This window comes from Peromyscus maniculatus, chromosome 15, assembly GCF_049852395.1.
Source record: "Peromyscus maniculatus bairdii isolate BWxNUB_F1_BW_parent chromosome 15, HU_Pman_BW_mat_3.1, whole genome shotgun sequence".
NCBI lineage: Eukaryota > Metazoa > Chordata > Mammalia > Rodentia > Cricetidae > Peromyscus > Peromyscus maniculatus.
Genome location: NC_134866.1, coordinates 80,720,829 through 80,743,732, shown reverse-complemented (window position 1 = coordinate 80,743,732; position 22,904 = coordinate 80,720,829). Strand labels below are relative to the sequence as shown.

The window sequence follows — 22,904 nt, the reverse complement described above, 5'->3', positions numbered from 1 at the left end:
CCCAAAGCAGAATGGCTCATTACAAACCCAGAAAATTCTAACAAGGTGCAAAAATGTGCTTACAGCAAGATTTTTTTTTTCCTGGAGAGAAGGTTAACAGTGATGAATTTTTCCTAAATATTATATAATGGTTACTTTTCAGTTTTATCGGATTGCTCATTAACATAGGTAGGAATTAGATTCTGTGGTTTGGATCTTTGAGTAAGGAACTGACAGATTTATAATTTAGCTAACAGAAACCAGTCACAATGGCTAAAGTTGAGCCTTCTGGTTTCCAGATAATGGTCGCAGCACAATTTGTTGAGAGGTTTTTATTTATTGGATGATTTTAGACAGTGGCTTTGAAGGGCAAGGCCCATCAAAAATGTATTTACAGCATCCCATTAAAAGAGAAGAAGGTCTTTCCTTGGTCCTTCACTTTGTCCCCCTGGTGTGTTCTCCCCTCCCTCCCCTCCCTTCATTCACTGTCAACAATGGTTAGTGGGAGGTTCCATGCAACCCTAAGACAGTCCTGTGGGAGTCCATGGCCAGTTTGTTTTCTTCTGTCCTTCCAAGCTAGCAGGTGTTTGGAACTGGGGAAAAATTCCCACCAACCGCTGCTGTTACAGTTAAATAAAGACCCTGAATACTGAAAAAAAAAAAAAAAAAAAAAAAGAAGAAGAAGAGGGTCACATGGTAAGGGCAGGACCCTGCACTACCCCAGCACACATACTATAGATGGGAGAGGACAAAGACAGGAGCCTGAAAAAGCACCATGAAGAAAGCTAGCAAAAGACCAGCTGGGCGGTGGTGGTGCACGCCTTTAATCCCAGCACTTGGGAGGCAGAGCCAGAGCCAGAGCCAGGTGGATCTCTGTGAGTTCAAGGCCAGCCTGGTCTAAAGAGTGAGTTCCAGGAAAGGCGCAAAGCTACACAGAGAAACCCTGTCTCAAAAAAAAACAAAAACAAACAGACAAACAAAAAGACCAGCACAGAGTCTGTCCGATCTGCCTCTGTCCAGCTTTCTTTTAGGGGAGGATGTAGACACTTCTCTCAGTGATTGTCACCCATGCCTCTCATCTCATCTGTGGGTACAAAAGGGTCAGAATGGAAAAGGCAAGACATCGGCTGGGGCAGGGATGCTATTTGTGGTCCAGAGACACTGCTCTGTGCACATTTCAGGAGTTCTGAAGGCACTGGAATGGCGGGGAAGGAAAAAAGATAAATCGTGCCAAGAGGGGCCAAGCAACTGTTTTTTACGAAGCACATGGATGAGACACTTCCAAGATTCTCTGCAAGTACTTTTCTCAGCTTCCAGATCAATTCCAAACTGAGAAACCACAGCACCAGGGGCTTCCCTGCTATAATCTGCAGGTCATTTTTGTGCTGAGTATTGAGGTAGATAGAAAGACAGGGAAAACGAAGCAGGTGTGAGAAAGGAAGAGAATCCCCTCAACCCCAAGTATCTGCTTTATGTTTCTTACTGGCTGAGGGTAAAAAATTTCTATTTGACTGACAAAATCCAAATTTCTGTTAAAGACTCCCTGCAAAGAGAAATACTTCCTTTGCCATATATAGCTCAAAAAAGAAAAAAATAATAATAAAGTGTTATAGCAGCTAACAAATCATGCTTAAGGCCCAAATGCATGTCTTAAATACTTGCACCCTATGATTTGAACCTTATTGTACTCCTTTCTCATCCCTAAACCCAAATAATGCCTCTAATAAGCCACCCTGTAATTTTATTCATAAAAGGTAATTCGTATAGAAAAAAAAATAAGCAAACCAGCTCGTAGTTTTAGAACTTTACTTAATCTTTTGAATCTGCTTATAAATTATAGCCTTTGAGCCTGTTACTTGCTGAGCCACAAAATCACATAGCTATTGTTAGAACACTTGTATCCCTTTTTCTTAATGCCTGCACCCTGGTTCTGCCTTTGAGTGGGCACTGTTCGTTCCTTAGTGAACCCCAACTTTGCTTCATGCTATCTTACCCTGAAATTCTTGGCTGCAGTGCAAGCGAGGGTTCCACGTCCATCTAGGCACTGAGCTTCTGTGGGGACCCCTGAGGTGACATCCTGTCCTGACCGTACTGTTGTCAATGCCATAGTTACTGTGTTTCGTCTACTCAAATCACGGAAAATACCCCTGGAGAGGGTCGGCATTATCGACCCCAGTTTTAGATGGGGAAACCAAAGAAAAGCAACAGAGCTAGCCTGGGCTAGTTCCTCCAGACAAGAAGAATAAGAAGGCTGCACCTAGGTCTGCCTAAAACTACGCAGGCCCAGACGCGGGGCCACAGTGTCACCTCTACACAGGGACCCCATGTTTTAGTTGCTCCCCACTTCATTCTTTCTCCTGCTAGTGTGAAATGCATCCACTGTTGCCCAGGCTGGGTAGCTGAGCCAGTTGGCAAGCCTGTTCTATGGCACCCCCATATCCCAGTCCAGCCCACTGAGCCCTGCTTCCCTTTCAGCTCCCAATGAATGCCCTCTTAAACTCCTATCGGGGTCATTTTTCTTCTAGCGTTTCTTTATTTGGAGGAGCAAAGCACAAAGGCCAAGAGGGATTGCACATTTCCCCATCCCACTGCCTCTCCATGGTGCTGATACTGAGATCCAGTGCCAAGTCCCGATGAGTGGTCCATGACAGGCATCCCGGGATTCTCAGCCCAGCCATGGCTCCATGACCATAACCATCAAAGCAGCTGCTGCTGCTCACGAAGCCCTGTCCATAACACTGCTCTGAAATTCTGGGCATTTATACCCGGAGAAGCAATTCTTCTAAGGTCATTGACTCACATGATACTGCCACCATCTACTTCTCTATGGAACTCAAGCTGAGGAGAACTCTGCTTCCTTCCTCTGGACAATGACAAGGGGGTCTTCCCCAATGGGTCACAACCACAGAGGATGTAGCTCCCAATTTCTTCACACTGACCTTTCTGCCTTAACCAGCAAGAGGCAAGTTATGAGCAGGCCCTGTTTTTCGTGTACTCGTGGAAGGATGAAGAAGAAAAGATGAAGGGAGAATAAACATGGGGAGATGATCTCTGGGCTTAACTGCTGGCAAAGGCATAGGGGCCGGCATTGTGAACTACGTGCAGATTGCTCATGCATGCTGGAAGGAGGGAGATGGAGGGAAAGAGGCTGTCTTGATCTCCTGGTAACCAGCTAGTTCCATGTACAAGACCCCGACATGGACATCACTGTATATAGTCCCCGCGATAATCCTGAGATGTTCAATATGCCCATTCTCATACCCTAGGGAACTGGGAAACTGAGGCTGATGACAAGAAAGAGACAGCCCTAAGAGCTCCCAGCTGATCTACAGTTGGCAGTCCTATCTGAACGGCTCTAAGGTCAGCCAGCAAGCCAGGCTGCCACTCAACTCTCTCCAAGTTCAAGAGTCTGTATAGTTCCAGCACAGCACAAGATCCTACACTACAATTTCTAGCTTGGCACTCCAGCACTCCCTCGAGTTCCTCTTCTTTCCTGGAAGCTTCTTAAACATTCATTATGCTCTTTACAGCCTTTTTTTTTTTCCCCCTCGGCCTCTCCAGTGTCTCAGGCAAATGTGCATCCACACATTTTCACGGTGCATTATTTTGCCTGCTAAATATTCGTCGTACACAAGATGCTGTCATTGGAAGCAGCATGGCAGGCCTGCAGGATCCGCAACATCCTTCTCAAGGCCCTACTGGGACCCATCACATCAGCCCTGGCGGTTTGGCAATCACTTCTCAGCTGTTCTGAGAGCTTGAGTAGGACCTTTAAATGTCTCTTTTGGGTTTCTCCTAGGGAATTTGCTCTTCAAACTGTCAGAGACTGACAGTAGCAGTCAATGAGAAAATGTGCAGAGAGATAACCTGCAGCATATGATATATACGCAGGGACCTGCTGGCCGCAGTCTCTGGCCTGTCTGGTTAGGTTAAGTCTAATCAAAGATCCTAGTATTCTTAGAGAAGGCAGAGGGCAGACTATCAAGTGGAAAACCTCCAAACTGGCCCTTGGGGACTGCAGGGGAGGGGACTGTTGAGCCTCCTTTGGAGGGGTGTACCCATTCAAATGCATTTTTCAGTCAATTCATAGAAGCCCTTCTTCTGGGTCAGTTGAATGGGGAATCCAAATAGGTATCTGTGCTATCACAGGGCAACCTCGAAAAGCAGCTGGTTCTCACAGTTGGCAACACCGAGTCAAAACCTCCCCTGAAGAATCTGCCCCTACGCAGTCGTGACACCATTTCTTTGACAGCTACTCTTATTTCTTGAACCATAACACAGATCTATCCGAGGGCAGGTCACAGGAGGAGGGAAATAATGAGTTTGTTTGACAGTTCGGACAAGTGGAAAGGCAGACAGGATGGGAAGAAACAAACTCCTATCAAGGAGTAAAGTGGGTTCCAAGGTAGTCACACCACCACCACGCCATGGCCCCTACCCAAAAGGAAGGTATGGGGCTCCACAAGCGGAAGACTGAATGTAGTACCAGAAGCGTCACATCTGGCTCTAAGAATTACTTCCAGGTGACACCCTCATCCCTCACAATGATGCCTTGAGGGAGCATGAGTGAAGAAAACCCGCTCTTGGCCACACAGCCAGGATTTGGATTCTAGCCATCTTGCCCCAGTGTGTGCCCTCAACCTAGATCTTCAAGGCCTTTTTCCAGGGTAAAGCACACTCATTCCCTGAAAGGGGCAGTAAGGGACATGGGACTCCAGTAGGCAGCTCAGCTCAATAGTTATTTCCAAGGTCAGTCCAGATTTAAGTCTTCCTGAGTTCTCTAACAAGGGGTCTGTAAAATTTCTGTGGAACAGGCAGAACAGTCCATATTTAGTCTACATGGGCTATATAGTTTGTCATGACTACCCAGCTCTGGTGTTGTAGCATGAAAGCAATCACAGATGATATGTCTCATAAGAAGACATTGCTGTGTTTCTGCTTTAAAAAAAATTATTTATAAAAAAACAGGGAACTGGACAGATTTGGCCTACAGGCCATAGTTTTCTGGCCCCTGATTTAATGTATTATCATTAAAGCTCTAGTGTAATGTAATGAGTACTTTTTTTTTTTTTAATGAAACAGGGTCTCATGTAGCCCAGGCTGGCCCTGAATGCACCATGTAGCCAAGGATGATCTTGATCTCCTGATCCTTTTGCCACTACATCCTAAATGCCGTGATTACAGGCTTGTGCCACTGGGCCTGGCCTTCAGTAGTCCACACATAAACAAGAACAGATGCAGAGGAATCCGTGGCTCAAGTGGAGAATACGGGACATATTTGGAATCATCACAAATGACTGTCATGGGGAAAATGGGGGAGGAAATGATTGCTTCAGTCTTTACTGATATTTCTATTATAATGGAATAGAATGAAACTCCGGAATAAATGACCCCATCAAACCAACAATTTTCACTGATAAAGCCACTAGTCACTGTCTAGAGTATATGCATTTATATTTAACATTTTTGTCTAAGACAAATTCACCTAGGCAGACCTGATGCTATCCCGTGATCTAAGTGTGTCTATCCAGAATATCGAGGGGGGAGGGGGGAGGGGAGGAAGCATGTAACTTCTGGCTGTAAAGCTAGGGGGACCATATCGGCAAGAAACAAACGGACCACCTTGCCTGTCTTCCAAGGCAATGGTTTACTCAATCCCCTCCCTTGGGTCATGGTACTGAGCACCACCATAGGGACAGCATGGCTAAGCCCCAGGCCCTCACTTCTAGTCATCAGGTGGAGAACTGAAGACCTATAATAAAGAAGCCTGCTGGGTCAAATCCTCATGGGATATAGGCTATAAACATAACCCAAAAGAGCACTACATATCTGATTTCCTGTTTCCAATTATTTATGTTGCACGTTTTTCAGGAGAAGATTGGCACATGCCCTGGTGATGCATTTACTGAAACAAATTAAGAGCTTCAGCTTTGCAAAACACAAAAAACGAACACGACCTACCCATTCTAGTGTATATATTATTGTAAATCTCTCTCTCTCTCTCTCTCTCTCTCTCTCTCTCTCTCTCTCTCTCTCTCTCTCTCTCTCTCTCTCTCACACACACACACACATACACACACACACCCCAAAGAATATTGCTCTAATGTGTTGTAGCTATGTCCTACATCAACTAACAGATGTTGCCCACACAGAAAACATTAGCAAAAGCCTCAGACTGCTCCAGAGAACATTATTTCTTGTATATTGGCAAAAGCAACACACACGCTCTCTAACCTGTTCCCAGCCTCTCCAGTGGATTCTGCCTGAGAAGCAAGGTAATCAGATCCTGGGCATCTGGAGGAGGGGCCTCATCCTTTTCAGGCCAGTTGATTTCATCTGAAAGAAAGAAAAGTTGTCTATAGCTTTATTACTCAAAGGGCAGTCTAGTTCCCCATAGCCCAGACATCCCCAGGAGGACTGTTAGAAATGCAGAATCCTGGGCTCCATCCTGGAAACCTAACCTACATTTTAAGATCTTCAGTTGACTTCTACATGGCCAAGTTTGGACGGTATTATTTTACAAGGCACAAACAGCACCGTTTTCTTCAGGCTTAAGATTAGACTATTTCAGCAAAATAGAACCTATTATTCACTTTTTCCAATGGTAGAAATGTCTCCTAACAAGTCACTCCTCCTGCCCATTAGGAGGATTTAACAAGACAGAAACTGAACAGCTGCATGTCAAGGGCCTACCCACTGGGGACCATCCAAGTGTAAGAGTTTTTTCACTAGCCTAAACAGAGAATTTGGTCCTGGCCACCCAGTTCTTTAGCTCCAAGGAGTAAAAGGCTATTTTATAAAAAGTAATTATTTCTAGAGATAAAGGTAAAGTCCAAAATGTTAAGGCTGAGGCAGAGAAAAACCCAAGGAAATTGTAGTAATGGGAGTATTTAAAATCTGTCCAAGATATTAGACAATGTTCTTGCTCTAAAAGAGTTTGCCTGGAGATAGGTATGCGTGCTCGTGCGTATGGAAATGCAATAAAAACATGAGTTATTTTCGTGTGTGCCTGCCTCTAGCTTCCTCTGCTGCAGTTGAAATCTGATTTGGAAAATACAACATGAATATGCATCAGAGCCGTGAGGCATCACGAACAAAGCCAGCCCTTGCTGCTTGTGTTAATTAAAGAGTTGATTCCCCTTGCCATTCAGGGCCTTGGTCTGTCAGAAAACAGCCTAGTTATAAATCCATAAACAGCTCAGATATTGTAGAAAGGGCTCTGACACTGCAGGCAATTCCACAACCCTACTTTGTTAAAGTTTACAAATATGCCTGGCTTGCAGAGCCAACGTCAGAAAAATAACAGTACGATTAGTGGCTCTTCATGAGCGACATAAATTTTCCCCTATTTCCATTGCTGGCTGGCAGAAGTGCAGTCCAGGATGGACCAGAGGTGGCCGATGGGGATTTCGGAGAGGCCTGACAACCTTTCAGGTAGAGAAGCCTTTTCTGTCATCTGTGCTTTGGGGGAATTTATAACATCAGCAGGGAGGGGAGCAGTGGCCCCTATTTAATTATCATTTAGGTATGCCACATGCTGCATGACAATAGTTAGGGTCAGCTTGCAGGTTGAGATCTAAAGGTTATTGAATTTTAAATGAAAGATGAACAGCTGCTATAGAAATAACATTACACACCACAACTACCAATGAAAGCATTAGCAATCTGCGGATTCAATTTGCTGCCTTCCCATTCTCATTATTTATTATTTGGTAGACATTTGTTGTAGGGTTTATTACATTTTTGTTAATTTCTTCATTGTGCCATTAGCCATGTTCCCCATTTATGTAAATGTTACCCACATTAACCTTTTCTTCCCTGGTGCAACTTTCCTATTATGAAAATGCAGGACCAGCTAACAATGAAGCATTTATAAATCCCATACCAATTTCTTTTGGAAAAGGTAGACAATTGAAAGTTGGACACACCACGAGCCCATTTCTAAATTCCATGTTAACAAAACTTCCTCAGATCCATTTTAGCACATATCACTCTCTTGAGAACGCTCGAGAGTCAGTTGCGTGTTACGATAAGTGAGTTCTTTTAATTTGTTGGCTCAAATGTTTGATAAAGGTTAACATTTTAGTGACACACAACAGATTTACATTGAGTAGCTGTTTCCCAATAGTGGCTTAAAGATAACTCTGGATGATATTTACCACTGATGACTTGTCCAAATAGCTCTTCTGGGGTGTCCCCAAAGAAAGGCACACACCCAACCAGAAATTCATAGAGGATAATGCCCATGGCCCACCAATCCACGGGCTTCCCATAGCCCTGTCTCAGAATCACCTCAGGGGCAATGTATTCAGGTGTACCACAGACCTAAAATGAAATTGCAATATTAGAATAGCTGGAGTATTAGACATGAATTAAAATGAACAAAATGACTAAACCATTATTCTGCCTCAACTACATTTGTTCACCTACCAGGAAAGACATGGACAGAGACCTCAAGACATTCGAATAACAAAGAACTTACATTTATGATGCTTAGTTTCAAATTGCAAACCTAACCTGTGTGTAGCTTTATGCAATACTAAAAACTAGAGTTTTTTGAGAAATAATAGTACATGTTTAATCTGTCACTATTAAAGGTAGTTCAATTATTTATATAATCAAACTGATTCTCACCGTGGCTCTATCAGGAAGGCATGCCAGTTGAGATGGGTTTACCTTAAGTAACTTCACAATGAACAGATTGTGGGAACATGGTAATGAGGCATGCTTAAAAGGAAATGGGCCATAGCTCGGATTTGAGCAGCTGAGATTGTGCAATGCATCGTGAGTTTCACGAGTACTCTATTGAGACTCCTGAACTCCTTACAAAAACAGTTTTCCATTTGTCTCTCTCACCCTCTCACGCGTGTGCAATTAGACCGTTCATCTTGCTAATAGACCTTAATGCTAGGGGAGGAATGTGAGGGAAGCGGACAGTTCGGAGAGGCCCTGGGAGACAAATGGGAGCAGTTTGCACTTTATTAAACGCAAGGCTGATACAGACATCCAAACACCAGCACTAATGTGGAGCTGGCCTGCGCAGGTGGATTCGGAATTCACTGGCTGCAGTGAGCTTTCTATCTCTCCACGGAGAGAGAGCAGCCTCCAAGCGTACCTGTTTATCTAGGAACTCTCGGGCATCCTTCTCAATATGACCTTCATAGAGATTGGTAGTCATGCTCATCAGTCCCACCTTAGATAACCCAAAGTCGGTCAGCTTTATGTGCCCCATGGAGGTGACCAACAGGCTAAGGACAGAAGGACAAAGAGCACAACAATCACTTGAAAGCAAATGCTGCTGTTTCAGGTCTCCCTCCTCCCCCCTTCAGTTGGTAATACATCAACCACACTGCAGAATGAAGCCTGGTAAGACAGGGAGTCGTGCAAAGCCATAGAGTACTAGCCTTTGGGAGCGGAGTATGATTCGGAACTCAGGGTCAGAGCTAAGGCTCCACTGTCTTTGTTTGGAGCAATGATGTACAATATTATCATTTCTGCAACACTTAGAGACTCTAAAAACTTAGGCATGGGGCACTGATTCCTTTCCATAGTCATACTTATTTCAGTCTATGGCCATAACCACCCTGACTGTGACTGATCTCAGATGTATTTTATTCTTAAAGTTATGTGTATACGTGTGTGTATGGGGGGTGGTATGTGAATAAGGGTGCCTGTGGAGTCCAAAAGAGGGCACAAGAGCCTGTAAAGCTAGAGATAAAGGTGAGGGTGAGTCATCTAATGAGGATGCTGGGAACCAAACTCAGGTCCTCTGTAAAAGCAGTTCTCTTAACCACCGAGCCACCTTTCCATTTTCAGAATAAGAAAACAGAGAAGAAATAATCCAACAGTCCTATAACATATACTAGGAATTCAGGCAAGTAATCCATTCATGAATAAAATGAGACACAGATAAAAAGAATCTGGACAGAGAAACAGTTTTTCATATTTCAACTTCCAGCTTTGATTTGAACTTACTAAGCATGAGCTTGGATTTATTATCTCATGCAAAGAATTTACATTTCAATATATTAAAATATTTCATTGTAAGTAAAAAAAATACCATTCTATCAATTAAAATGTTAAAGTGATAGAGGAGTTTTAAAGAGCTCCTAGCAGGAGGGCCAGGTAGTGGTGGCGCACGCCTTTAATCCCAGCACTCGGGGAGCAGAGGCAGGTGGATCTCTGTGAGTTTGGGGACAGCCTGGCGCACATAGCGAGTTCCAGGACAGCCATGGATATGTACAGAGGTCGTATCTCAAACAAACAAACAAACAAACAAACAAACAAAAAGGCTACGAGCAGTAGTTATGCCAAGATTCTAAGAGTTGTATATGAAATTGTTCTTCCGTTTCCCTGGGTTTTCCAAGCTTTCTGATGTGCAGGGACTTAGACTGTCACCTTTCAACACACTGAGCAGCATCTCTCCCTAGTGAAGAAAGCATGGAACATCCCACACAAGATATCAAGATGAATAGCTTGGGAAAAATTCTAGCTGCATCTCAAATCTGAGGCTACAATAAACTCCACACTAACAAAGTATGAGTGAAATAGAATACCGCATCATGGATATGACCACGGGAAAGGTAAAGTTCATCTCAGTACGATGCCCAATAGCAAATGCTTCAGAAAACAGCACCATTCCATGTCACTGTTCAAAGGTTCACATGATAAAAAGGAAATTAACTCTAGCTTTATTTAGAGTCACTTTTCTCTGTTTCTCATAAGTTCTCATTGTAAGCATTGTAGTCTTTCAAAAAATGTATAAAAATTACCATTAAGTTACTATTAAAATAACTCATTTTTTTATATTAAGGAGAATTTTGGAACTGTGCAAATAGCCTTAAAAACATTTCAGACAGAGGAAAATGTTCAGTGTTATGGAAAAGAGGGCATTGGTTTCATCAATGTGCACATACTTGTCTGGCTTCAAATCCCTGTGTACAATTCCATAATTATGCAGATACTCCAAGGCCAAGACCGTCTCAGCGAAGTACATCCTGGCCATATCGACTGGGAGAGGACCCATGTTTTTCATTAAGGTCGCACAGTCTCCCCCTGTAAGACACAGGAAACAAACTTGGTCAGAACGGTGTCGAGCAGGCTTAGTGAACACCAGCAGTGCGGATCACAGAACTCCAGAGCAGAAGAGTCGCATTCGTAAGTGGAGGAGGCCCTGTTAAGTCGTCATGTTCCTAATTAAGTTGTGGAGGGAAGAAAGCAGCTTGACTCTGAAGTGAACTGTGTTCTGAGGAACCTCTAAGCATAATTCAGGATGATAGCACTAATTTATAATGGAGCAGTATAGAACACAGATGCTAGAATTAGATTACAGAGGTGGAGCCCTACTGTTTCTGAGCAGCCGAGGGCTCTTAGGTGAATCAGTTTGGTGGCCTTGGTTACTTCGATGCATTATCAGGTGAGACATGTCATCCTTGATAGCAGAGGTTTTCAGCCTGTGGGTCGCAATCCCTTTGAGGGTCAAACCATCCCTTCACAGAGGTTGCATATCAGATATCCTGCATATCAGATACTTACATTATGATTCATAACAGTAGAAAAATTATAGTTGTGAAGTGGCAATAAGGTAATTTTATGGTTGAGGGGGTCACCACAACCTGAAGCACCGTATTAAAGGGTCACAGCATGAGGAAGGTTGAGAACCACTGCTTTATAGGATTATTTGAGGTTCATTCTATGTAAAGGAACGAGGACATAGCCTCACACATACCAGTGTGATAAAGAGTCACTATAAGAATAACCACACAATAGTTCAGAAACAAACTACAGGTGTGGTGGAAAGAACAATGGACAGAGCTCAGGCAAATTGTTTGGGGCTCTATCTACCCCTCAGGACCCACTAAGGCTCCCTTTCTTGGCTGCCAATCTACTTATCTGCAAAGCAGAAAGGGTTTAAGTAAAAATCTCTACTGTTTCTTGGAGATTTACAGTGAGGACATTCTCTCCAAATAAAGAAAAGAGCCTAAACCACACTCAGAGAAGAAGGTTTGCGCGTCTGCTGACCTATTTATTTTACTAACTTTATGTCAACAGTGATGATGCTGGATGGAAAGTCTCAGAAATTTAATGGAGAAAGAAATAAGATTTCTTTGAACATTTAAAATGCATACCACAAACTGTTGAGGAGGAGGCTGGGCATGGTAGGTCGGACATGCTAATAACCCAAGCATTCAAGAGACTGAGACAGAAAAATTATCAAGTTTGAGACCTGCTTGGCCATAAAGAAGACTATCTGTTTAAAAAGAAAAAAGGAGGATAGGATGAATATTGAGAAGACTGGCTGGATTTTTAATTTCCTACCATAAGCTAAAAAGGATACATTTTAAATTCACTTTTTAAGAAGACTAATTACAATGAACCCGTTTTATGATATGTGATAAAAGGAAGCAGGAAAAAAAATCTTATCACCTATATTCCAACTTTAATGACCAGTTGAAGGGAGGCAGTTAGGATTAAAAGCTATTAAAAAAGAAAACAACCTTTTCCCAAACAACACTAATTTCCCCTTTGTTATAGTAGCAGGCATTTTATAAGCAATTATCAGAAGATAATGACTGGGAATTCAGGCATCTCATTGCTGGCTTTGGTTCCTAGGTGGCTATAGTTGTTCTGTGGCACAAATGCAGCTTTAGCTAAAAGAATGTCTGGGTGTAGGAACTGTGCTCTGTGTGTGTGTGTGTGTGTGTGTGTGTGTGTGTGTGTGTGTGTGTGTGTGTGTGCGTGCGCGCGCGTGCGCGCGCGCACGCGCAGGCAAGACCCATTTACCTTCCACATACTCCATGACCATGCATAGGTGACGCCTTGTTTCAAAGGAGCAATACATGCTGACCACAAAGGGGTTTTCTGCGAAAGTGAGGATGTCACGTTCCACGAAGGCCTGCTGGATCTGGTTCCGAAGGATGAGGTTCTGTTTATTGATTTTCTTCATGGCAAACCTCTGCCGGGATTCTTTATGCCGAACAAAGTAAACCGCCCTGAAATGGAGGACAGAAGACAGAAGGTAAGGATGCTCAGCGGATATACAAACATATACAAACCACGTAAGCCCCATGCTTTGGGGGTTCATAACAGCTCAAGCTAAGTTCTCACAGCTGTGCTGGTGACTTAGAAACATCCCATTCCAGGCCAAAGTCCTTTGGCTAAATTGACTTTCTAAAAAACCTTTTTAGTAAAGATCATGCATAAAGCATCACATTTGCCTTTGGTGCCCCAAAAAGGGGGCAGAGAGTCCCAAGAGTGAGCTATTTCCCAAGAGCTAGATGATGCTTTCCGTTCTTCCACAAACAAAACAAAATCTGATATATAAAACAGAACTGGGAAGAATTAACAAAATTGCATACAGGTCACGAGCGACATCCTTCCTAGCGTTAGACATATGTTAGGCACGTTTTCCAGACTGACTAAAGCAATAATTTTCTAAATGATACCCTTGGGATCCGAGAAGAGGACCACAGCTTCTCAGAGTCTCTAGTTTCCAATTGAGAGTAATTACTTCCCATGGAATCTCCAGATAAATGGAGAAGTGTGTGTGAGGATGTATGAGATTGTTCAGCAACAAAGGGTACATTATTTCCTCACTCCGGCCTCCACATGCACATCCTCTATGGACTCTAGCAGCAAGTACATGTCCCAACATAACAGGTGAGGGACAGCCATGGAGCTGTACGTCTGGTCCCCCAACCCCCTGGCCAAACTCAGTCTCTGCTATAGCCTTGCCCAGACACTCTCTAGAAGGACACTGAGGCCCCTAAGGCCCGGGACGACCTGGAGAAAGCAGTCCTTGGGGGCGGGAGTCCTAAAATCCCCAATAGGAAATGAGCAGCAGGGAAAAGGCCAACGATGGCCCCCCACAAGTCACTGCACTTGTTTTCATAGAAAGACAGGTTTGAGCTTCCAAGCAGGCAATGATCAAATAAGCGATCCCTTAAAGAGCCATTCAGCCTGTAACAGGTTGTATATGCTGTTCTAAGACCAACGGCTGCAGTGGGTAGTTGTTCCAGCTTTGCCCTGGAAGTACCACCCCCATTGAGGCTTCCGGTAACTGTCACGCCTACAAGGCGGGGCCGAGACAGGAGCCCTTAAGACCCGAGATCCGGATGTGCCTGCTCTCTTGGTTCCTGGACCCTGGAGGTAGACTAAACAGAGTTCTCCAGAGAACACTGCTGGACTGTACTACACCCTTCCCGGACCTTGTAACCTATCCCTTCACTTGTAAGTTACCCCACGAAATAAACCTCCCTTTTACCTACGTGGAGTTGCCTTAATACTTCAACCAATAAAAGGCATTGATCAAATAAGTAATAATTTATCTAAAAAGTCTTGGTAAATATATATAATTGATAGGCCTTCTAAAGCAAGGAGTTATGTGAACTTAGATGTGTTTCCCACTAGCCAGCTCAGTACAGTATCTCTGAACAATGAAAGGCTGGCTGCAAGGAAGACTGAGACAATTCATTCCCTTCTGAACTACTAGCTCAGGGCACTGACCTAAGTCTCAGGATATTCAAACCTGATTTAATCCATATCAATGTTTGCACTAAAGTATTCAACTAGGGATTGCCTCTTCTTTCCAACCCGTTTTTATATTTCCATCATGTCTCTGCCTTTTCTTTGTTCACAATGTCACACATTTGTACTTCTCTCTCTGTCTTTGGCTTTTGCACCCTGTCTTCATTTATTTGGTTTTCTAGTTTTCCGTTCACTATATTACAAAGGAAGGTCTCTTTATGTCTCCCCTCAAAATAACTTGCTGAGTGGCCTAGCACTTTGATTCACACTGTAAAACAATACCACATGAGAGTCAGCCAGTTGGACGTTTTGTACATGCTAAGATATTTTGTACATGCTACGTTAGGGGTCTTCTATGGGAGGCCTCAATGCTGGGCTCCTATAGGCTGCATTGATTCCTTCACCTGTTCTGTTGGTTAGAGTTGATATCAAAATCAATTCAAGCACATGGGAAGAAGCTCCAAGATCAGACCTTCACAGTCATCCTTGGTTAAATAGCAAATTGAAGGCCAGTCTGGGCTACATAGGACTCTGTTTCAAAAGATTAGCTAATGCAGATAGATAGTTAAACCAATTGTTATGATCTGAATGGTCAATGTTCCCCCCAGATTCAAGTGTTTGGACACCTGGCCCCCAGAAGATGGCAGTGTGTGGGGAGGTTATAGAGCCTTTGGAAAGACCTAGCTAGCAGGGAGAAAAGAAGGTGGCTGGGTGTGTGTGTGGGGGGTGGTGTCTGCTTGCTGATTTCAGCAAGATGTAACATGGGTGCTGCAAACTGCCACCCCAATGTGGAAGGAGTTCCAGTTCCCCATATCTCCCCTGCCACGATGGACTGAGCCTCTCAGGAACAGGAACAAATCCTTCCTCCCTTAGGTGGTGCCTTATGTCTTTGATGGTGTAAAGAGAAAAGTAACTAGTAACTAAGTAACTAAGATGAAATGTAACCATGACAACGAGAAGCTCTGTTGCTAATACGTGTTTTGGAAGGTTTCAGTGGATGCAGGTGACTCAATAAAATTTAGTGGCAGTGAACTTTCCAAAGGCCGACAAGACACTCAGAGGCCAACATTCAGACTGCTCCAAATTTCAGCTTCACCTTTGAACTTGGGAAGCAGAAAGCATGCGTTATTAAGTATGGCTCGTATCAACTGTCTTCAAAGGCCTCAAACCTAAAGACAATATACATATGTAGGTTCAACTTAAATGTTTACCATACACGTTTTTCGAAATATTTTCTACTATTAAATTCATTAACCAGCTAGTAGATAGTTTTATATCTGGTGATAAGCTTTTATTGTATTTGCCTTTTTAAAATGACTGGCTGGGATAAAATAAAAAGTCTGCAGATATTGGCAGCTGTGTCTAATCATGATATTGACAGGATATGGAGATAGTCACAAAGGATACAGCTACAGTACAATACTTGGCCACCTCCCAAATATGATACACATTGGTAAACAACCCAAATTATTAAAATGCATTTCTGAAATGAGGGAATCTATTTTTAAATAAAATCAAGAACTCAAAATATTAACATGAAAATGATACCTTTTTATAATTGCTTGCCTCGTCTCAAAAGTCAACTGGATGGTAACTCACCTCCCAGCTTTTCCTTCAGTATTTCACAGTAAGTTCAGTACTGAGGCCCCTCAGACCTGTATTCTGAATTTCACACTGAAACGATCACACTTTGCTTTTCAACCAAGTGCTGATCAAGCTGCTGAAGGACTAGATTTCTTCATTAGCATTTGCTGGTGCTGAAAGCTTTGTGGGTGAGGGCTTGTTGGACATTTCTGCAGTGTTGGGCACTGAACATGGGGCCTTGAACATTTTAGGCAAGAGATCTACCACTGGGCGACATCCTCAGTCTCCAGTTTATGTTCTTCCATTTCTATTTGGCTTTTGGCGTATTACTCTTCATGCTAAAACATATTTGTTAATAACTGTTATCTGCCACATACATCTTTCATCTTTTGCTCTACGACAATGTTATAGATCTCCTTACATCAGCAGAGAGCAAGGCATTGAGAAAGTGACCAGCTGATGGACAATGAACACCGCTGAAAACACTATGAATGTCTTAATGACCCAGCACTGCACTGTCCTCTAAGGCTCCCAATGTCTGTTTCCTGGCCCCCAGCATTGCTTTGCTGGAGAAGGCTATTCTGCCTCTTCCTGCACAGGGAAGCCCAAGAATGGGACATGACGTGGTGGAAAGGCAGCTGGAGACCCTTGCCCTCCAGGAGCCGGTGTCTCTTTGCCTATGCAGGACAAGTAAAGGAAGGCACGTGGAAGGGCTTCTGAAGCCCAGTGAACCCCTGCCCCATTAGAAGTGTGGTTCTAGTGCATATGCAGTTATGAGACTGTGAAAGCCCAGTGCACAGATGTGAGCCAGCAGATCCACAGGTGGGAGTGGGGGAGGGTCAATGCACTACAGAAAGGAAAGATGATCACAGCATGTGTGAATGGGTGTGTGTCAGCTTGCCCTCACCGGTCTTACTATTAAATGTCTCTGAGCCCTTGAGGGGTGAGAGAATAGTGTGTATCAAGGTCAAAGAGAAAAGTAAAATAGGGGGAGAAATGTTGTAACTTTCAAGCATTTTTTTTTTTTTTTTTTTTTTTTTTTTTTTTTTTTTTTTTTTGGTTTTTACGAGACAGGGTTTCTCTGTGTAGCTTTGCGCCTTTCCTGGAGCTCACTTGGTAGCCCAGGCTGGCCTCGAACTCACAAAGATCCGCCTGCCTCTGCCTCCCAAGTGCTGGGATTAAAGGCGTGCGCCACCACGCCCGGCTCTTTCAAGCTTTTTAACTGAGTCAATGTTATTCTTTTTTTTTTTTTTTTTTGGTTTTTCAAGACTGTTTCTTAGTGTAGTTTTGGTGCCTGTCCTGGATCTTGCTCTGTAGACCAGGCTGGCCTAGAACTCATGGAGATCTGTCTGGCTCTGTCTCCCGAGTGCTGGGATTAAAGGCGTGCATTACCACCGCCTAGCCAACATTATTCTTTTAGCTGTGTGTAGTGTTACATACCTGTAATAAGAAGATCAGGAGGGGTTCAAAGCAAATTTGGTTTACATAGCAAATTTGAGGCCAGCCTGGACTACGGGAGACCCCATATTGACCCACATAATCCAAAGAGGGAAAAAAAATCTCTTTACAAACATTTGAGCACTCGGGAGGCAGAGGCAGGTGGATATCTGTGAGTTCGAGGCCAGCCTGGTCTACCAAGTGAGTTCCAGGAAAGGCGCAAAACTGCACAGAGAAACCCTGTCTCGAAAAACCAAAAAACCAAAAAACAAAAAAACATTTGAGGTTACGGCTTAAAAATCCAACCAATATTCAATAGAAGAAGTTACATTTTTGTCCTCTACTGGGATAACAGAAAGTTTTAATCAAAGGATGCTTGGAAGGAGAGGAGAACTCTGCCTGGAACCAGAGGCCCTGTGTATCTGAGATCCTCTTTCACGGACACGTGGAAACGGTTATCAGCTACCACACCAGGCTCGTAAGCGGAGAACACAAAGAGGCCAGGACAATGGTGGCTTTTCCAGCCTCATTCTAAGAGTACCGTGAGAAGTTCCACTTCTAGCCAGAGACCAGACTGGCATTATCACACGTATGGTCAGCAAGCACAACAGGACGCAGTGCTGTGTCTTACCACGCTTTTCTAAGGAGAGGGTAAGCTCCTAGCACCAGCAGCCATTTGCGGAGACACAGAATCTGTGTTTCTCTGAGCCACTGGTGTAAGTAGTGATACCCTGTCACACCGACACTCAAGACAGCGGGAAGAGCCCAGATCCTCTACTCATCTAAGGGTCTATTTGTTCAGCTAGCCTGAAGACAGCATCATGGCTGGTTGAACTGACAGGGGTAGCTCCATTCCAATTGTAAATTAAAAATAATTCAGATAGAAAGGAAATCTGTCAGAAATGTAATGAGATATTACATCTGAAAGGGAAGAGGGGGAACTGGTTCTGGCTGATCAGCAGAGGCTCCGGCAGGCAGCTTGTGAGCCCATTAATGACTTGGCCTGCATCCTGAGTGTTTACTAATTCACAGCTTGTTTAACTTCTTGTATATTCCCGACCATTCCCCAAAGTGTGATATACCTCATCTACTAGACACTGGTTTAATTGCACTACAAATGAGTTTACTCAACCAATTAGAACTCCAAATACTGCTAAGATACATGCCCAAGATTTACAAAAGTCTTGATTCCTAAAACATCTTACTCCAGAATTCATTCCACTGCTGAAAAAGAGCTGAACAGTGCTCCAACCCTGTGCCTGTGAGATTAACCTGCTGGCTTCTTCCTATTAAGAATGCCTGGGGGTCATCTCAAGAAGAAGAATAAAACCCACAAAACAAGTGGTAATAAACAAAAGGCACGAATAATTGCATGCTAGAGAACTTTCAATGAGGAAAGCAAATATTGCTAAAAGATAACATGTAAAAGCATTTATGGGCCACATCAGGAAACATGTCATTTGACAAAATCCTGAAAGCCAGTGAGGCATAGAGAGGGCTCGCAAACATTTAAGTTCTTTGCTAAGTTAATGGAGTGGAAAATATTAGAAATGAAAAACCAGTAAGGAGAAACATCCCTTGTGGCACATCAAAAATCACCGTCTCATCTGCTCCTATGTGGATAAATGGCAATAAATGTCTCGGGGATTATTTATTACTCTCTGTATACAGATGGAATTGGGATTAATAATTAAGACAGAATTCGTGGGCAATCTAAAATGGATTAGGTCATAGTTTGCATGTTAATTGTCCTTCCACACTACTTATTGGTAACCTAGAACTTTCAATTTGCAATTTGCAATTGTCACTATTTACTCTACACCCTGGGAAGGAAACTATGTCTACAGCAGTGGTCCTCAACCTCCCTAAGTCTGCCATCCTTTAATAAAGTTCTTCATGTTGTGTTGACCCCAACCATAAAAATATTTCGTTGCTACTTTATAACTGCAGTTTTGCTACTGTTATGAATCATAATGTAAATATCTGATAGGCAGGACATCTGATCTTCAACCCCTGCAAAAGGGTCATTCGATCCCCAGTGAGCCACGACTCATGGGTTGAGAACTCCTGGTCTATAGAAATGGATCAAGGAATTCAACAAGAGGATTTCAACGGTTCCCAGCCAGCACAAAGAAACAAGCAATGTTTAAAGAAACGAAAACACTAACTCTGATGTCACCATTACTCAGATATTGAAACACTACTGTGAAACAGGGTACTGAAGTGTACCGTGTGTGTGCAGTGCATGTCAACAGATAAAACACCAAAAAAAAATTTTAAATTAAATTAAATTTGAAAAACCTGTAGTGACACAGGACTCTAATTCTGGCATTCAGAAGGTAGAAGCAGAAGAATCAGGAATTCAAGGTCATTCTCGGCTACACAGTAAGTTCAAGGTCAGCCTGGGCTCCATGAGACCTTGTCTCAAAATTTTTGAGAAAAGAAAACCCATTTTATCCATTACGAAAACAGACACTAAGAAATGGAAAAGACAGAAAAATGATGGAATTTAGTGCCCACTAGAGACTGAAAACACGTTCTTTGAAGACGTTGGTATGAATCTAGAACATAACTCTCTTCCTCCAGGAATAAAATGGATCAAGGAAGGAACGCTAGCAAGATTAGTTAGATTATAGTGTTTCATTCAATTTAATAAGCATGCTAGTGTATGAAGTCAAGTGTGTGGTGTGTTTCACACAATATGTAACTTATATGATCTCAACCAAGAGCCAAATGCCTTCCAACCCCAAGCACAGATTTAGTCATAGAAACAGGAACATAGAAAAACATTTTTCTTCTACTTCATAAAATCTTCCCGATCTTCTAAAATAAGCTCAGGGTCACCAGCTGTGTCTTTGGTTGGGTCTTTAGAAGTAACTCTGGCTTCATATTACACCCAAGGGGGAAGACGCATCCTTCTAAAATGCCAGTCCCTGAACAGCATCTACTTGGCATAAGGTAAGAGTGAAAACCAAATGCCGTACTCAAGTGGTTACAATAGTTTAGAGAGCACTGCTTTGATAACTCACCCATAGGCTCCATTGCTGATCAATTTAATTGTTTCAAAATCACTCTCTCGAGGTTTCCTTCGAAGTCTCAGGGAAGTATTTGAGCTCTGGGGAACAGAATGTGAATGGTTAAAACACAGTGCCAATTTGGAGACAATGATCATAATGCACTGTTCAACCTGCAGAGGCATGGTGTGAGGATCTGGGACCAGCCCCAAGGATCTGGTAGCCCCAACAGCCCTGAGATGCTGCTCCTAGCCGGTTCCTATCAGCTGCATTTAAGCAAGCCTGTGTTGCCAGGAGAATAAGTGTGAAGGTTTTGGAAACTTAAGCTTCATCTGACATTTTAATACTTGAAGTCTAAAATGCCAACCTGTCCCTCTGCTTTCAGTCAGGAAAGAATTAGGCCAGCACAACTGACACTGGTATTGGGGGAGAATATGGACTCTCCACTCCTGACCAGGGCGTATCTTTTTCATCCTGAGGCCACTGTACAGATGTAGGTGACAAATTTCTTAGAAGTGGGATGCCTCTATACCAGAAATCTTACTATGTCCTAAACGTCGCAATTCTAAATGACAGCTCTCTAAGAAGTTGAGCTCAACGAACAGGAATAACCTTAATGCTGTGAGTAACAGTCTCTTGTGCCCATTCATCTCAGCAGCTGCTCTGCTCCCTCCACGGAGTCCAGAACTCCCTCTCCATCATGTTGGAAGACCCCATGATGCTGAGGTATGCACAGGTCTCTCCTGTCAGGACAGCCATCTCTATGCCCACTTTTTGGCTCATCTTTCAAAGGCTTGCAAACCAGCTCTTTCCCTTCTTCTCTACTTTGGGTCTTCCCTCATCCTACCATCTCTACTGGGAAACACAACCAGTCCCTGGCCTTAGAGCTGCTTGACCTTCTCGGTTCACACAGCCACCTATCTCTTCCACTTCCCCTTGGCCTCTGGTTGTCGGACCTGAATCTTATCATGACTTCATTACTTCCATGGCATCATCTCAGGGACTACTTGATTGCTCTGCACAGGCCCTTGTCTCATGGACTCTTCTTCCACATCCCTGATGATGAAATCACTCCGACTTCCACTGGAAACTCTCCCTTCAAGAGCCTGAGCATTGCAGATTACCATCACTAGTTTACTGGTTCTTGGATATTTCAAAGGAACTGCAGTTTCAACACATCTCAACTACAACAGTTGTGATAATGAGATAAGCACATTGACTGTCAATTAGCACTTAACTATGGGACACTTCCCTAACCACTGTACATGAAACATTTTATTTAGCTTTTATCCAGATGGAGAAACTGAGGCTCAGAGAACCCCTTTCCTGACTAGTATGCACACTGTGTAAAAGGTAGGGTTAGTTTTCAAATCCAGGCAATCTGGATCTAGAGTCTGGGCTCTCAAACCGCAGACTATAGAACATGCTCCTGCTTTCCTAACCACGTGGCTTCATCCTGGCTTCTCTAATGGTTCTCACCTCTTAGGAGAATGTCCCCAGTCAGCAGGATGTTTCACCAGTACCACTGAAGCTGCCTCTTAACGGACATCCCTGTGGCCAGCCAGCCTGCTCCCTGTATCCTCGCTGCTGTCAAGCCATGACTCTGACGAGGCCATCTTCCTGTTTGCTCCCTCCTCTCTCACACTCACACTCTCCTCCATTGCTCTGGAATTTCCACCCCGCCCCCCAAAAAGAAGGCAACCTGATAAATGTGAGCGGGATCCTACTGTCTAGTTTCCTTCAAGCTCTCCAGCTCTGGAGGCTTCTATGCTTTCAGCCTTCAGGTACACCTTGCATCTGGAGTGTTCCTCTGTCCCTTCACGTCCTGCTCATTTGTCCCACTTCAACTCAATGGCCACACCCTTGGAAAGTCTTCCGGGACTGGCCAGCTCAGAAAAATCTATTTCTGGAGTGATTTACCAGCTCATGGTCATCTTTTCTTCGTCGATATTCTTCATGCTCAGAGTTGCTATTCTGGTGTGTGTGATATGGTTTTGTACATTTCTGCTTCTCTTAGGAAGGAGGCACTGAAATTGTATGCCTCGTGCCTTGCCCACAGAAAGACAATAAACATTTATGGAATAAAGTAATTAACACAATCAAAAACTCTCCAGATGCTAAGGAACAGAAGAACCGGCATCGTATTTTACCAGGCAGAAGAATACTCACACTCAGTGACTCATCCGTCTCGGGCGTCTCTGCAGAGCCGCTGTCGTAATTCCCCAACTGAGCCATTTCTGAGTTTAAAAAAAAGAAAAAAGGAAAAAGAAAAAATATTCTATAAGAAGACAAAGCCAAAACACAAGAGAGATAAGTTCTCATTATTTAAAAAGAGAAAGAAGATTACAGTTTATATACCAATAG

General features: G+C 43.4%; 1 protein-coding gene across 11 annotated transcripts in view; it reads right to left on the bottom strand.

The window, feature by feature from the left end:
* The window catches only part of Mast4 (microtubule associated serine/threonine kinase family member 4), a 594,548-nt gene that overhangs the window by 28,574 nt on the left and 543,070 nt on the right, over positions 1–22,904 (bottom strand). For all 11 annotated transcript variants that reach the window (XM_042261716.2, XM_076552170.1, XM_076552171.1 and 8 more), the window contains 7 exons: positions 22,710–22,777; positions 20,556–20,641; positions 12,763–12,971; positions 10,896–11,034; positions 9,095–9,227; positions 8,139–8,304; positions 6,214–6,315 (listed from right to left, as the gene is read on the bottom strand). In XM_042261716.2, coding sequence (XP_042117650.1) covers positions 6,214–6,315; positions 8,139–8,304; positions 9,095–9,227; positions 10,896–11,034; positions 12,763–12,971; positions 20,556–20,641; positions 22,710–22,777 — 903 coding nt within the window. The remainder of the gene's footprint in view (positions 1–6,213; positions 6,316–8,138; positions 8,305–9,094; positions 9,228–10,895; positions 11,035–12,762; positions 12,972–20,555; positions 20,642–22,709; positions 22,778–22,904) is intronic.